The sequence below is a fragment of the Cervus elaphus genome, chromosome 9 (genome assembly GCF_910594005.1).
Source record: "Cervus elaphus chromosome 9, mCerEla1.1, whole genome shotgun sequence".
Taxonomy (NCBI): domain Eukaryota; kingdom Metazoa; phylum Chordata; class Mammalia; order Artiodactyla; family Cervidae; genus Cervus; species Cervus elaphus.
The window spans coordinates 87790974-87807564 of record NC_057823.1 but is presented as its reverse complement, the minus strand read 5'-3'; the positions used below and the strand labels follow the sequence as shown (position 1 = coordinate 87807564).

Sequence of the window (16591 nt, the reverse complement as noted above, 5' to 3'; positions counted from 1 at the left end):
ACTAATCTTTTTAAAAAAAAACTGTAATTGAGGTAGAGAAAAATGTTTTTATTTTTCTTCTTCCAAAAAAAAAAAATACTTCTTAAGTTTATTATGGTAAATGAACATGCCTATTTCCTAGTTCTGTATTTCTTCTGTCTTTCAAGAAATAGCCTATCTCCTCCCCATTTAAAAGTATTTTTCAGAATGCATAGCAATATATTTAACATTAAAACTGATGTATAGTTATAAGGTTAATAATTGCTTAATAAAACAACCAGTGTGTTTACTTTCTGAAATCACATAAGAAAATTAAGATACAATTACTTTTTTATGCTTGTAAATTTAGTACTTCTGAAAGATGCCAAATGAAGGATTGAAATCTTTCATTTATGACCTAGATAAATAAAATAAAGGAATAAAACACAGAACTCTATCACAGTTATCTAAGCTATTAAGTATTTATGCTGCTAAGTTTTATTTTAGGAATAAGTTAGAGGAGGCATTTTTCACATTTACAACCCAGGAGATTTTAAATCAAAAGTTTAAAAAGCATGTGGTACTTTTAACTTAATATCAAGTACAATCATGCAAACATTTAGACTTCCTTGTTTTCTTTTTACTTCTATTCCTAGAATACTTCTAATATAGTCTTAGTGACCAATCTTCTAGACATAGCTTGCAGTTTATCTGTTTGCTTTTATTCAGTAATTATTAGAGCATTCAAATACATTAAATAGAAATATGATAAATGACAGATTTTGATAATATAATTTACCTTCAATATATGTGATGATTGCCTAGTGACTATATTTATGCATAGTATATCTGTATTTATATGTATTATATATAAATACAAATACATGCTTAATATATGCATAATCTATTTTAGAAGCTATAGTATAGAATGAGTGAATGTTATGTGTCTTCTATTATAGTATAAGTTTTTCTTTTTCCTTGAATGATTCTTTTCAGTTTATTGTATGAATCCGCTCCTAATCACAGGTGAAAACTGGCATTGCTTTCACACTGCTGGTGAATGCGTGAAGTGGGAGAAGGGAGGGAGGTTGAAGAGGGTCTGGAAGCAGAGACTGGTGAGGAATCTCAGTGGTTGGGTCCAGTTGTTTCTTTAAAACTATAATCCAATCCAGTTGTTCTAGGCCTTGTATTTACAATGATTGGAGGTCAGTAAATGCTGTCATTTGTCTCACATAGTAACTTGTTTTTCCCATTCCCCTCTGAATGTATCATTATAAAAAGAAATAAATAGTTAGCTATTGCCGCTTTCTCTGGAGCACATACCTAAAGTTGCCCTTGTTGGAAGCAGTCGATTGCAAATCATCTAGCACTTGGAATCCCTGTCTCTTAGAAACCTTTGCTTATTTACTCCCTTCTGTCTGCATCTCCTTGCCTGTGGCTTGTTTCTACCAGTGAGTGAGTAGCCCCCAGGGGCCCCTTATCGTGCATCAGTTTCAGCTTTCCTGAGGGATGTTCATATTTTCAAATCTTTAGTTTCAGTCAAATCTTGCCAAACATAATCATAAATCTGGTGAAAATCAGTTCTTAAATGCTGTGTTATTTGTCACAAAATGAACATGATTTGTTTACGTTACATCATTTTATTCACCTTACATTATTTATTCCTTAGTATAACCCTATCAAGAAGGTATTCCTATTATTCCCATTTTACATATGAAGAAACCGAACCTTAGAGAGGTTAATAATTTGCTGATAAAATGAAGTCGCTCAGTCGTGTCCAACTAACTGTTTGTGACCTCATGGACTGTACCCTACCAGGCTTCTCCGTCCATGGGATTTCCAGGCAAGGGTACTGGAATGAGTTGCCATTTCCTTCTCGAGGGGATCTTCCCAACCCAGGGATCAAACTCAGGTCTACCCAGATTGCAGGCAGATACTTTGCCGTTTGAGCCACTAGGGAAGCCAGCTTGCTAAAGGCCACACAAATAAGAGAAGCTTAGGAGTCACACCTGCTCTATCAACCTTCAGTGGTCCAGGCTTTTAAGCAATGCATGATATCTACCCAGCCCTGGAGGTACTGAAAATCTAATTAAGACAGAGAGGAAAAATGAGAGAACATGGAACAATAAGTAAACAGTTATACCCCACTGCATAAAACTGTCACGTGGTAATAGCACTAGCTTTTCTAGTTCATAGTTTGGATTATTAATTTAAAAAATTATATATGCTGAGGAACATCTACACTTTTAAGTGAATAAAAATAACTGTAACTTCTAAATGCACATTTCCTCTGTAAATGAATAGCTGAAATTTACCTAAGTGTCAATTAATTAATAATTAAGTTTAAGGGCTTTCACGAGTTTGTTGTCTTATATCCACCGATCCTTATTCTCTGTCTTCTCAAGGAATTCCTTTCTCCTCCTAGCCTCACCACTTTAGGTACCATCTATCACTCAGACTTTAGCCCTGGACCTTCTTTTGTTCTTCAGAGATCCGATCCATTCAATTCTAATTACTATGCAGATCATCTGCTGTTAGGCTCTTTGTGACAGTCTTTAAGAGAGAACAAGGGTTGAAGTTACTGCCCCTTCTTTGTTTTTTTTTTTTTCTTCCTTCTCATTCTTTTTATCTTAAGCTGAGCCCTGGTAAACTCTATCTCATAGACCTTTGAAAGAATCCACCTGCCAGTGCAGGAGACATGGGTTTGATCCCTGGGTGGGGAAGATCCCCTGGAGTAGGAAGGGGCAACCCACTCCAGTATTCTTGCCTGGAAAATTCCACGGCCAGAGGAGTCTGGGCAGGCCACCGTTCATGGGGCTGCAAAGAGTCGGACACGGCTGAGCGACTGAGCACACACACACATTCTACACCCTAGAGAAGGCTTTTCTGGAGAGAAAAATCTAGGCTCAATGTAACAGCCCATACCCTTATGTCTTTGGATATCATCTGGCAACTGCGTAGCCACTTTCCTAACTTCCTTTCAGCCAGTTCTTAAACTTGACATGGAGTGCCTTTTCCTTGACCGTTATTTGCAGGTTCTCTCTTCAGACTGCTGTTAGGCCATAATATCCTCTGTGATCTGTTTTTCCCATCTCTCAGTTTAGTTTTCCTCTGCACTCCTGTACTGTTGGCCTAGTTACCTTTAAAATCAATTGAAAAAGAACCATGTCCCACTTCTGTTCACATGCGGCATTGGGTTTCAAATGGTTGAACATGGATTCTAGCTAATGAGACTCTCTGGGGGAATCAAGGCTTTAAAGAAAAGTGCTTCTTAATTTTGGTATTAGTTTCATAGTTTTGCATAGGTTTAACCACTGGAGGAAAATGAGATATTTTGAACCAATGATCCCATTTTTACAAGAGAATTTATTTTAAAATTTCCTAGGTAGAGAAAATTACTTAAATAAAGTTAAGAATTGAAGACTATACCCTGAGCACCCTACTTCTCTTCTACTTTAAGTCAACTATCCCAATTGCTGGATTCATCTTGATATCACATCTGTAGAATAAGAACTGCACACACTGAACATGAAGTAGTGCATATGCTTAAAACAGGCTTTTATGCCTCAGATTGTAAAATTTGCAGCAAAAATAATGATAAAGAAAACAGTGACAGGCATTAGTATCAAGCTTTGCTATTTTAAACGTGTATCTACTTAAAATTACTATTCTACGGAAGACCAATTAAAGTAAGATACAATCAAAAGTGAAAAGATAGTGGCACCTCTCCTTAAATTGGAAAAAAAAAAAATTTTCCTTGGTCCAACTAGGAAGTGCTGACTTGGAAAAATTGGTAGTTTGACACTGTGAAAGAAATAAAATTGTCATGAACAAAGGTGAAAAGGGATTGTATTTGTCAAGAAGAGGCTCCTACTGTATGAACTGTCTGAGGGCTGTGGCATGTCACATCTTGTCTTGGAGAGTTAATGACTGGTAATGTTGAAGGAATAGGTCTTTTGTCAGATCATTACAGCAGTCCTAGTTACAACTGCCTCAAGGTGTAATGACTGGTTCAGATAAGGGGCCAAAATGCTTCATGTGAAACATGACTCAATCCAGTCACCTTCTCCCGATTAGGAGAGGGAATCCATGGCAGTTTTACCTAGAAAGCACAGAGGGTAGGCCCTCGGGCAGGAACACAGAAGCTGCTTTTGGTCCTCAGGAAATGAGTGCTGAAGTTTGCTTGGCCTCTGATTCTGTGCATGTAGTAGACCATACACTGCTCAACCTTGCTCTGTTATGACTGTTCTCTTCTTAAGCATTCTGAAAGAGTGAGAAGAAAAAATTAAACTGGTAAATTGAATGAGATTGGATGAAAGGTGTTGTTGCTCTGGCATTAAATGAAACATTTTATTGCTGTTTAGAAGAAAGGATAAGATCCCCACACAGTTTAGGTAACTCAAGAATATCAGGAAGACACAAGGAAATTATGCCTTTCCAAAATTATCAGAAGTTAAATTTAATGCCTCAGTATATTGAAGGAGTGTTGATTTTTTTCATCCACATTGCATACCGGATATTTATGAGTATCTAGAACTCATTTACTAACGTTAACCTAGGGAGGACACAGAAAGGTCTAATTGGGGGGAAAAAACACAAGAGGCATCATTATGAAAAAAAAAATAAACGTACTTTTAAACTACACTTTAATAGTTAATTTAAAAAATATTTTCTTCCAGTTTAAAAAATAAAAAAAATTTAAAATGAGACAGTACCTAGAGCACTACTCAGCTCATGGTAGGTGCTCAGCAGCTTTTAGTGTTCTTTCATTCTTTTTTTGTCAAAAATAAATGATATCTTCATTTCAATTACAAAGCAGTTCAATCACAGAAATTTGGAAAACTCTAAAAAACTTCAGAAAACAAACCATCTTTTAATTCTACTATCCAAAAGTAAACACTTAAAATATTGGTTATTCATTTTCTTACTAATATTCTTAATACTTCACAGATACAAAATATACCTAGCAAGCTTTTCTTTATGATTCCAACAATAACAGATTTCAGAGCCAGCAGTGATCCATTCATATACCTCTACTAGTTCATTATTGCAGAAAGCCATTGCTACAAACTGGTGGGTGTCACTTAAACACCTAGATTCATCAGAAACTGTAAAAGTGAGGGGCATTGTGACACTGATGTTATAAGCTTTAAAAATTACATTCCATCTCTGGCAAAGGGAGAGCAGCTCCTATTGAGCAACTGTTCCATGGGTAACAAAGATAAAATGTGGACAAAATATCAAAACAACTATCTCAAGACATGGGAGTATGACCAAAAGTAATAAAAAATGGGAGGGAATCGGAAAAACTAATTGATAAAGCTAATGACAATAAGTGAACTTCCCATTTTTATGGGTTTTTTTTTTTTTTTGCCATCTAGTTCCATGATGGATGACTAAGAACTAGATAAAAACTTGCAGTCTTATAGGCCTAAAGAACTAATGTTCAATTAGCTTAAAAACTATGGATAAATAGACCAAGTTGAACAAAAAGCTAATGGGCAAACAGAAAGCAAATAGTAAAGTGGTAAGAATAAATACAGAATAATAGTTCATTAAATATAAATTTATTAAAACTCTAACTAAAAGGTAGAAAATTTCAGAATGGATAATAAAAAAAGCAAGACCCAACTATATATTCTGTAAAAAAAAAAATTACTTTAAATACATGGCTAGGTTGAAAGTAAAAAGATGGAACATTATATAAACCATGCAAACAATCAAAGAAGTCTGAAATGTCTATGTTAATATCACATGAAACAGACTTCAAGACAAAGGAAAGTAACAAAGATAGGGATAATTCATAATAATAAGAATATCAGTTAATTAGGAAGCCATAGTAGATATTCAAAGCACATGAAGTAAAGGTTGAGAATTAAATGAAGAAATAGACAAATCTACAATCATGGAATATTTAAAACCCCTCTCCCAACAATTTACAGAACAGCCAAAAAAAATCAGTGAAGATGTAGATCTGAACACCACCAGTTTCCTTGACCTGACATTTATAGAATACCCAACAACTGCTGGAATACCCATTCTTTTCATGCACACAAGGTATACTGAAATAGATTATATGCTGAGCTGTAAAACAAATCTTAATAAATTTTAAAAGACGGAAGTCTCGAAAAGTATCTTCTCTGATCACAATCAATAATAATAAGATATATTTACAAAAATGCAAATATTTAAAATTCACATTACATGTTTAATAAGTCCAGTGGGTTAAAAAAGGAAACCACAATAGAAATTAGAAAATATTTCAAGTATTTCCTGGGTGGTCCAGTGAATCTGCCTATCAATACAGGGGACATGAGCTCAATCTCTGGTCCCGGAAGATTCCACATGCCATGGGCAACTAAGCCTTCATGCTCTAAAGCACACATGTTGCAGCTTCTTGAACCAGCACTCTCCCTAAAGCCTGTGCTTTGCAGGAAGAGAAGCCGCCACAATGAGAATCCCAGGCACCACAAGGAGAGAACAGCCCCTGCTCACCACAACTAGAGAAAACCTGCATGCAACAGAGGAGACCAAGTGCAGCCAAACATAATTAAATAAAAAACAAAGTATTTCAAACTGAATGATAATGAATATACAATGTATCAAAATGTATGCGATGCAGCTAAAACAGTGCTTGAAGAAAAAGTTATAGTTCTAAATGCACATGTTAGAAAAGAAATTATAAAAATAGTAACTTAAGTTTCCAATTTAAAAAGTTAAAAGAAAAGCAAAGTAAACTCAGAATAAGTGGGAAAGAGAAATAATAATAATAGGAAACAATGAAATAGGAAACAACAGAAAAAATTAACAGAGCCCAAAACACATCTGTTTGGAAAGCTTAACAAAAGCGATAAATTCCTAGCTAGACTGATAAAAACAAAGAGAAAGAGAGAGAACAGAAGTTATCAGTGTGAAGAATAAAAAAGGTGTACAAGCTGGGTTTTGAAGAGGCAGAGGAACCCGAGTCAAATTGCCAACATTCATTGGATCATGGAGAAAGCAAGGGCGTTCCAGAAAAACTTCTGCTTCATTGACTATGCTAAAGCCTTTGATTGTGTGGATCACAACAAACCGTGGGAAATTCTTAAGGAGATGGGAGTACCAGATCACCTCACCTATCTCCTGAGAAACCTGTATGCAGGTCAAGAAGCAACAGTTAAAACCAGACATGGAACAACTGACTAGTTCAAAATTGTAAAAAGAGTACAACAAGGCTTATATTGTCATCCTGCTTATTTAACTCCTATGCAAAGTATATCATGTGATATGCCAGCCTGGATACATCACAAGCTGGAATCAAGATTGCTGGGAGAAATATCAACAACCTCAGATATGCAGGTGACACCACTCTCATGACAGAAAGTGAAGAGGAACTAAAGAGCCTTTTGATGAAGGTGAAAGATGAGAGTGAAAAGCTGGCTTGAAACTCAACATTCAAAAAACTAAGATCATGACATCTGGTCTCATCACTTCATGGCAAATAGATGGGCGAAATAGTGGAAGTGGTGACAGATTTTATTTTCTTGGGCTCCAAAATCACTGCAGACAGGACTGCAACCATGAAATTACAAGATGCTTGCTCCTTGGAAGAAAAGCTATGATAAACCTAGACAGCGTATTGTGTGTGTTAGTGGCTCAGGGGTGTCTGACTCTTTACGACCCCATAGAGTGTAGTCTGCAAGACTCCTCTGTCCATGTAATTGTGCAGGCAAGAAGACTGGAGTGGGTTGCCATTCCCTTCTATGGGGGATCTTCCCGACCCAGGGACTGAACCCTGATCTTCTGCATGGCAGGCAGATTCTTTCTGAGCTACCAGGGAAGGGACAGTGTATTAAAAAGCAGAAACATCACTTTGCCAACAAGGTCTGTATAGTCAAAACTATGGTTTTTCCAGTAGTCATGTATGAAGGTGAGATGTGGACCATAAAGAAGGCTGAGTGCTGAAAAACTGATGCTTTTGAATTTTGGTCCTGGATAAGACTCTTGAGAGTTCCTTGGACTGCAAGATCAAATAGGTCAATCCTAAAAGCAATCAACCCTGAATACTCATTGGAAGGACTGATGCTGAAGCTAAAGCTCCAATACTTTGGCCACCTGCTACAAAGAGCTGACTCATTGGGAAAGACCCTCCTGCTGGGAAAGATTAAAGACAAAAGGAGAAAGGAGTGGCAGGGGATGAGAAGGTTAGCATCACTGACTCGACGGACATGAGTCTGAGTAAACGCAGGGAGATAGTGGGAGACAGTAGAGCCTGATGTGCTGCAGTCCACGGGGCCGCAAAGAGCTGGACTTAGCAACTGAGCAACAACAACATTCAGTGTAGATCTCAAATAAGTAAATGGGTAATAAGGAAATACTATGAGTATCTTTATACCAATAAATTCATCAATTTATATGACAGACAAATTCTTTGAAAAATATAACTTATTCTGACAAAAAAATGAAACAGAAAATCTGAATAACTCTTTACTTGAAGAAACTGAATTTTTTAAATGAAAAACCTCCCAGCAGAGAAAGCTCTAGGCCCAGATGATTTAATTGGTGAATCCTATCAAACATTTAAAGAAACAATCCTTGTCAGATACAAACTCTTTTAGGAAATGTGGCAGGAGGGAACACTTCCTAAAAAAATAAAATAAATGGTAGCCATTTTAAAAGTAGATCAGTGTAATTCTAAACTAAGAAAGCATTAAACATTTGAGCCTAAAACAAAGAAAATATCTCTCTTGGTCAATTTGAGCTGCTACAACAAAATATCACAGGTGGGAAGCTTATAAACAACACAAATTTATTTCTCACACGTCTGGGGGCTGGGAAATCCAAGATCAAGGTGCCATGATGGTCATGTTCTGGTGAAGGCCTTTTTTAGCCTGTAGCTGGTGACATCTCTCTGTGTTCTTACAGAAGAGGGTAAGCAGACCTGTGGGGTCTTTTTTATAAAAACATTAATCTTTTTCATGAGGATTCCACCCTCATAACCTAAGCAACCTCCCCAAAGCCCCACCTCCTGATGCCATCATCTCTCAAGTCTAGAATTTCAAACATTCAAACCATAGCAGTATCTTTTTCAATTTACAGGTAAAGGGCAGGAAAATGTACAAGGAGCACTAGCTGCATGGCTTAATGTTTAATGCTCTATCTCCATCCATGTTGTTGTAAATGACAAGATTTCTTTTTTTATATGGCTGAGTAATATTCCATTATATAAATGTACCACATCTTCTTCATCCATTCATCTAGTGATGGGCACTTAGGTTCCTACAATATCTTGGCTGTTGTAAATAATGCTGCAAAGAACATTGGGGTGCATGTATATTTTCTAACTAATGTTTTTTGTTTGTTTTCAGAAAAATACCTATAGTTGGAATTGCTAGATTATATCAATCCCGTGGACAGAGGAGCCTGATGGGCTACAGTCCATTGGGTTGCAAAGAGTCAGACACAAATGAGCATGTTGACCATGATGGTAGTTCTATTTTTAATTTTTTGAGGAATCTCCATAATATATTCTATAGTGGCTGTACCAATAGACATTCCAAATGTGAAGGTTTCCTTTTACCCACATCCTTGTCAGCACTTATAATTTGCTGTCTTTTTGATGATAGTCATTCTCACAAGTATGATGTGATAATTCATTGTGGTTTTGCTTTGCAGTTCCCTGATAACTAGGATGTTGAGCATCTTTTCATGTGTCTGTAGTGCCAGGAGCTGGAGCGGTGGCTATGCAGCACTGGAGTGACTTTGAGGAGATACCCCACATCCAAGGGCAAAGGAGAAGCCCCAGCAAGATGGTAGGAAGGGCAAAATCGAGTTTAGGATCAAACCCCTTACACGCCAGAGACACTCTAACCCTAACCCTAACCAAACCTTGTATGCACCAGGACCCAGAGACCCCACAGAGACTAAGACAGAACTGTGTTTGAGTCTCCTGTGGAGGTATGGGCCAGCAGTGGACTCTCCAGGGGTAGGGGCTCTGGGTGCAGTAGACCTGGGTATGGCATAAGCCCTCTTGGAGGAGATCACCATTAACCCCACCATAGAGCCACTAGAACTTACACAGGACTGGAGAAACAGACTCTTGGAGGGCACAAAAAATCTTGTGCACACCAGGACCCAAAAGAAAGGAGCAGTGTCCCCACAAGAGACTGACCCAGACTTGCCCGTGAGTGTCTAGGAGTCTCTGGCGGAAGCGTCGGTTGGTGGTGACCTGCTGCGGGATTGGGGGCATTGAGTACAGCAGTGCATGCATGGGCCATTTTGAAGGAGGTTGCCATTATCTTCATTACCTCCAACATAGTTTGGCCTCAAGTCAAATAAGAGGGAGAGAACACAGCCCCGCCCATCAACAAAATTGGATTAAAGATTTCCTGAGCCTGGCCCTGCCCATCAGAACAAGACCCAATTTCCCCTCAGTCAGTCTCTCCCATCAGGAAGCTTCCATAAGCCTCTTATCCTTCTCCATCAGAGGGCAGACAGACTGAAAATCACAATCACAGAAAACTAACCAAACTGATCACATGGACCATAGCCTTGTCTAACTCAATGATACTATGAGCCTATGAAACTCATAGGCTCATAGGCCAATGAAACTATGCCGTGTAGGGCCACCCAAGATGGATGGGTCATGGTGGAGAGTTCTGACAAAATGTGGACCACTGGAGAAAGGAATGGCAAACCACTTCAGTATCCATGCCTTGAGAACCCCATGAACAGTCTAAAAGGCAGAAAGATATGACACTGAAAGATGAACTCCCCAGGTCAGTAGGTGCCCAATATGCTACTGGAGAAGAGTGGAGAAATAACTCTAGAAAGAATGAAAAGACAGAACCAAAGCAAAAACAAAACCCAGTTGTGGATGTGACTGGTGATGGAAGTAAAGTCTGATGCTGTAAGAGCAATATTGCATAGGAACCTGGAATGTTAGGTCCATGAATCAAGGCAAACTGGAAGTGGTCAAACAAGAGATGACAAGAGTGAACATTGACATTTTAGGAATCAGTGAACTAAAATGGACTGGAATGGGCGAATTTAATTCAGATGACCTTTATATCTACTACTGTGGGTAAGAATCCCTTGGAAGAAATGGAGTAGCCATCAGAGTCAACAAGAGAGTCTGAAATGCAGTGCTTGGATGCAATCTCAAAAACGATGGAATGATCTCGGTTCATTTCCAAGGCAAACCATTCAATATCATAGTAATCCAAGTCTATGTCCTGACCAGTAATGCTGAAGAGGTTGAGGTTGAAAGATTCTATGAAGATCTACAAGACCTTCTAGAACTAACACCCAAAAAAAGATGTCCTTTTCATTATAGGGGGCTGGAATGCAAAATTAGGAAGTCAAGAGATATCTGAAGTAACAGGCAAATTTGGCCTTGGAGTACAAAATGAAGCAGGGCAAAGGCTAATAGAGTTTTGCCAAGAGAACGCACTGGTCATAGCAAACACCCTCTTCCAACAACACAAGAAAAGACTCTAAACATGGACATCACCAGATGGTCAATACCGAAATCAGATTGCAGCCAAAGATGGAGAAGATCTATACAGCCAACAAAGGTCCATCTAGTCAAGGCTATGGTTTTTCCAGTAGTCATGTATGGGTGTAAGAGTTGGACTATAAAGAAAGCTAAGCACCGAAGAATTGATGCTTTTGAACTATGGTGTTAGAGAAGACTTTTGAGGGTCCCTTGGACTGCAAGGAGATCCAACCAGTCCATCCTAAAGGAAATTAGTCCTGAATATTCATTGGAAGGACTGATGTTGAAGCTGAAACTCCAATACTTTGGCCACCTGATGTGAAGAACTGACTCATTTGAAAAGACCTGGATGCTGGGAAAGATTGAAGGCAGGAGGAAAAAGGGACGACAGAGGATGAGATGGTTGGATGGCATCACCAACTCAGTGGACGTGAGTTTGAGTAAGCTCTGGGAGTTTGTGATGGGCAAGGAAGCCTGGCCTGCTGCAGTCCATGGGGTCTCAGAGAGTATGACACGACTGAGTGACTGAACTGAACTGAACTGTAGTCCATCTGCATGTCTTCTTTGGAAAAAATGTCTACTCAGGCCCTTTGCCCATTTTTGAATTGGATTGTTTGGATTTTGATGTTGAGCTACATAAGCTCTTTGTACATTTTGGATATCAACCACCTTATCAGATATATTGCTTGCAAACATCTTCTCCCATTCAGTAGGGTGCCTTTTTGTTTTGTTGATAGTTTCTTTCTCTGTGCAAAAGTCTTTTAGTTTGTTGTAGTTCCATTTGTCTATATTTGCTTATATTCCTCTTGAGAAAGAAATATTCCGAAGCCCGATGTCAAAGAGCACTCTGCTGATGTTTTTTTTTCTTCTAGAATTTTTATGGTTTCAGGTCTTACATTTAAGCCTTTAATCCCTTTGAGTTTCTTTTTGTATCTGGTGTGAGAAACTAGTCTTGTTTGATTATTCTGCATGCAGCTGTCCAGTTTTCCCAACACCATTTATTAAAGAGCTGTCTTTTCCTGTTGTATGTTTGTGCCTCCTTTGTCATAGATTAGCTGACTATAAAAGCATGGGTTTTTTTTCTAGGCTTTCTAATTTATTCCATTGATCTATGTGTCTGTTTTTATGCTAGTACTACATTGCTTTGGTTACTGTAGCTTTCCAGTATAGCTTGAAATTAGGAAGGATGATATCTCTAACTTTCTTCTCCTTTCTCAGGATTGTTTGGCTATTCCGGTCTTTTGTGTGTTTCCAAATTCCAAACAAATTTTAGAATTACTTGTTCTAATTCTACGAAAAATGCCTTTGGTATTTTGATAGAGATTGTATTGAATCTGTAGATTGCTGAGGAGTATGTTCATTTTAACAATATTAATTCTTCCATCTATGATACATATTTCCATTTGTATCATTTTCAGTTTCTTTCATCAATGTCTTACAGTTTCCAAGTACATGTCTTTTACATCCTTGGTTAGATTTAGCCTAGGTGTTTTGTTCTTTTTTTGCAGTTGTAAGTTGGATTGTTTTCTTAATCTCTCTTTCTAATTCATTGTTATTGTATAGGCATGCAACAGGTTTTTTGTATATTAATTTTGTATCCTGCAGCTTTACTGAATTCATTTATCAGTTCTAATAGTTTTTTGGTGTTGTCTTTAGGATTTTCCACAAATAACATCTTGTCATCTTCAAGCAATGACAGTTTTACTTCCTCTTCTCCTATTTGGATTCCTTTCGTTTCTTGTCTGATTGCTGTGACTAGGACTTCCAATGTTATACTGGATAATATGATGAGAATGGGTATCCTTGTCTTCTTCCTGATCTTAAAGGAAATACTTTCAGCTTTTCACTTTTGAGTATGATGTTAGTCGTGAGCTTATCACATATTAATATAAACTTTATCATGTTGAAGTATGCTCCCTCTATATACACTTTGTTGAAAATTTTTATCATATATCGATGTTATTGCTGCTGCTGCTAAGTCACTTCAGTCGTGTCCAACTCTGTGCAACCCCATAGATGGCAGCCCACCAGGCTCCTCCATCCCTGGGATTCTGCAGGCAAGAACACTGGAGTGGGCTGCCATTTCCTTCTCCAATGCATGAAAGTGAAAAGTGAAAGTGAAGTCGCTCAGTCGTGTCTGATTCTTAGCGACCCCATGGACTGCAGCTTACCGGGCTCCTCTGCCCATGGGATTTTCCAGGCAAGAGCACTGGAGTGGCCTTTGCCACCGGCAAAGAAGGCCACTGCCATCTCCAATATCGCTGTTAGACTTTGTCAAAAGCTTTTTATGCGTCTGTTGAGATGATCATATGATTTATATGCCTAGCCTTTTTTAAAAAAGTCCTTAAAATGTAAAACAGTTGAAAAGATTAAAATATATTTACTTGCTAAAATAATCACTTGATCATTTCTTGTTTCTTCTCTGAATTCCTCTCTGCTACACGTCTTAAAACAGATGGTATTGCGTAGCTATGGATATTTTGGGAATTGGACTGAGAAAATAATTTAATTTAAATTTATGGGAATATATTAAGGTGGTCATGGTCAATTTATGAATAGTTAACTTTTTTCCATAGTGCCCTCAATGTAGAAAAGGTCTAAGGAACCCTGCTTCCAACTGTGCTGACTCACCTGCTGAAAGCTATAGAACTGAGGCATGTATTGTGATGTAAGTATATCACACAGTACCCAGAAGTTCTGTAGATAGTTGGGGGGACAGAGGGACCAAGCATGAAATGTACACAGCTAGAAGACAATTTGTGGCTTAACTGAATAATCAGAAATGCACAACTGTAAGAGAAAAATGTAGGGGGAAAGCACTATAGAGGTGCCCTAGGCAGTTAATAGAAATATTATGTTATTTTCTGGATTCTGTTATGTTTTTGAAACTCTCATTCTTTAAAGATTTGTGCTTCTGCATACTTCAATTGCTCAGTCATGTCTGACTCTTTGTGACCCTTTGACTGTATCCTGACAGGCTCCTCTGTCCAAAGGATTTTTCAGGCCAGAGTACTGAAGTGGGTTGCTTTTCCTTCTCCAAGGAATCTTCCCAATGCAGGGATCAAAACTGCATCTCCTGTGTCTCCTTCATTGCAGGTGGATTCTTTACCCACTAAGCCACCAGAGAAGCCCATCATTTTGTAAATTTGTAAAATCCAAAAATTTATATTTTGTTCTGACTTCTTTTCTCATTCTAAATACACATTCACTTTCTGACTCAATTTTTAAATTTAGAATTTAAAATTATTTTAAAGAGGATCCCCAGATTGCATAAGCTTCTGGCTCTACAAAAAAACTGGATCTTTCCCTATGTGAGTTGTAGGAGAAAGTGCGAGAGAAAGGCAGGATCAAGGGCAGGATACAGATGCTGCTTAATTCTACACTTTAAGACCAAATAGACATTAAATGAAAGTTGAAAATATCTAGGAGCAGAATAAAAAATAAGATGTATACTATCTAAACTACTAAAATAAGAAAAAAGCAAGCTTCATTAATTCCACAAAAGGCAAAAAAGAAAAAAAAAGTACCATAAATAAAATGGCAGGAATAAATACAATCACAGTAAATATAAATAAGTTGAACATCTACAATAAAATAAAGTGTTTATCTAATTGGGCTTTATAAAATCTAGTCATATGCTTTTTAAGAGTAAAGGGAAGTAGAGTTTTAAATTATGTTGGAACAAACTTGTATCAGAACAACCTAGAAACAATATCAGAATCACCTAGAGATGCCATTTCATTAGAATCAGGGAGGTAGACTTTGGGATAAAGGGGTTTCTCTATTTAGGATCCTAGAAAGTTACGCAGTATTGTTTGCATATCTGAGCACTGACACTTGTCATTGCTTCTAGAGAAATAAATAGAGTATGGAGGAACAGGATGGACGGTACATTTTCTTCTGCTCTTCACCATTTGCATATTTGTACCCTTTTGAATTTAGTTTTTTCATCAATTTGTTTTGATTTTCTTATCAATTGAATGTATTGTTTACTCAAGTAATACATTAGTAGAATATTTAGGTTAAATCATCACACATTAAGAATTGTGTGATTTATGACAAAGGTGCAAGTCAGTGGAGTAAAGGGTAATATTTTGAATAAATGGTTCTGGATCAACTGGACACTTATATGTAAAACTTTTAACCCTGACCCTTCTTCACATTATACACAATATTAACTCAAAGTGGACCAAAGATCTAAAGTGAATGGTAAAGCAGTGAAAGTTCTAGAAGAAAACATAGGGAACTATCTTCATGACTTTAAGATAGGCAATGCTTTCTTAAATACAAAAGCACAAACCATGAAAAAAGAGACTGATAAAATAGACTTCATTAAATGAATAACTTTCATTTATCAAAATACATTTTTAAGAGAATGAAAAAATAATACACAGAATAAGAAAAGAAAAATATGAAACAACTATTGACAAAGATCCTACATCCAAAATATATAAGGCACCACTATATATCAATAAGAGAGAGAAAAATAACTCAATTTTTTGAAAAGAGGCAGAAGATTTGAATATACATTTCATAAATCTAGGTATATAAATGATCAATAAGCATATGACAAAGATTCAATATCATTATTTATGGGGGAAATGTAAATTAAAACCCTAATCAGATACCACTGCACCCTAAATTTTTTGAAAACAGATACTACTACTCCTGTGCAGTGCTGGTGTAAATCAGGGCAACTCCTCGCTACCATTTCCATCTTTCCTACACCCACCAGCAAATGCTCATCCTGCCACAAACTCTTTGCTCCTCACAAGGAGACAGATTTTCTCACACATAGTTTTTCCTTTCTAGTTCAACTTGCAAATATCAAGCACATAATAATTGTTAAGTGTGTATGTCTGTACCAGCCTCCTTCCTTGTCTATTCATCTTACCTTTACTTTTTGTATATTCCTTGGTTCCTTGTTACAAGACAAAGGGACCTGTGTTTCCTCACTTATTAGTGGACAGGGTCTCAATCTAACACACACAGCTTAACAGGGAAACAGTTTATGCACTGGTGATGAATTACTGGAGAGAGGACACATGGACAGCTTCTTAGAGAAAACTTAAGAAAACTTCTTTAAGAAAACTTAAAATTCTTGTACTACCCTCAAGGTGCTTTATATTTACTAATCACTCTATAAGTGAGGGATGA

General features: G+C 37.3%; 1 protein-coding gene across 1 annotated transcript in view; it reads right to left on the bottom strand.

Moving 5' to 3' along the window:
- Positions 1 to 889: 889 nt before the first annotated feature.
- Positions 890 to 16591, bottom strand: part of LOC122700586 — a 44087-nt gene continuing 28385 nt past the window's right edge. Inside the window, exon 4 of the mRNA XM_043913561.1 lies at positions 890 to 4221. Within this exon, the coding sequence (XP_043769496.1) occupies positions 4182 to 4221 (40 nt within the window). The 3' untranslated portion in view covers positions 890 to 4181. The remainder of the gene's footprint in view (positions 4222 to 16591) is intronic.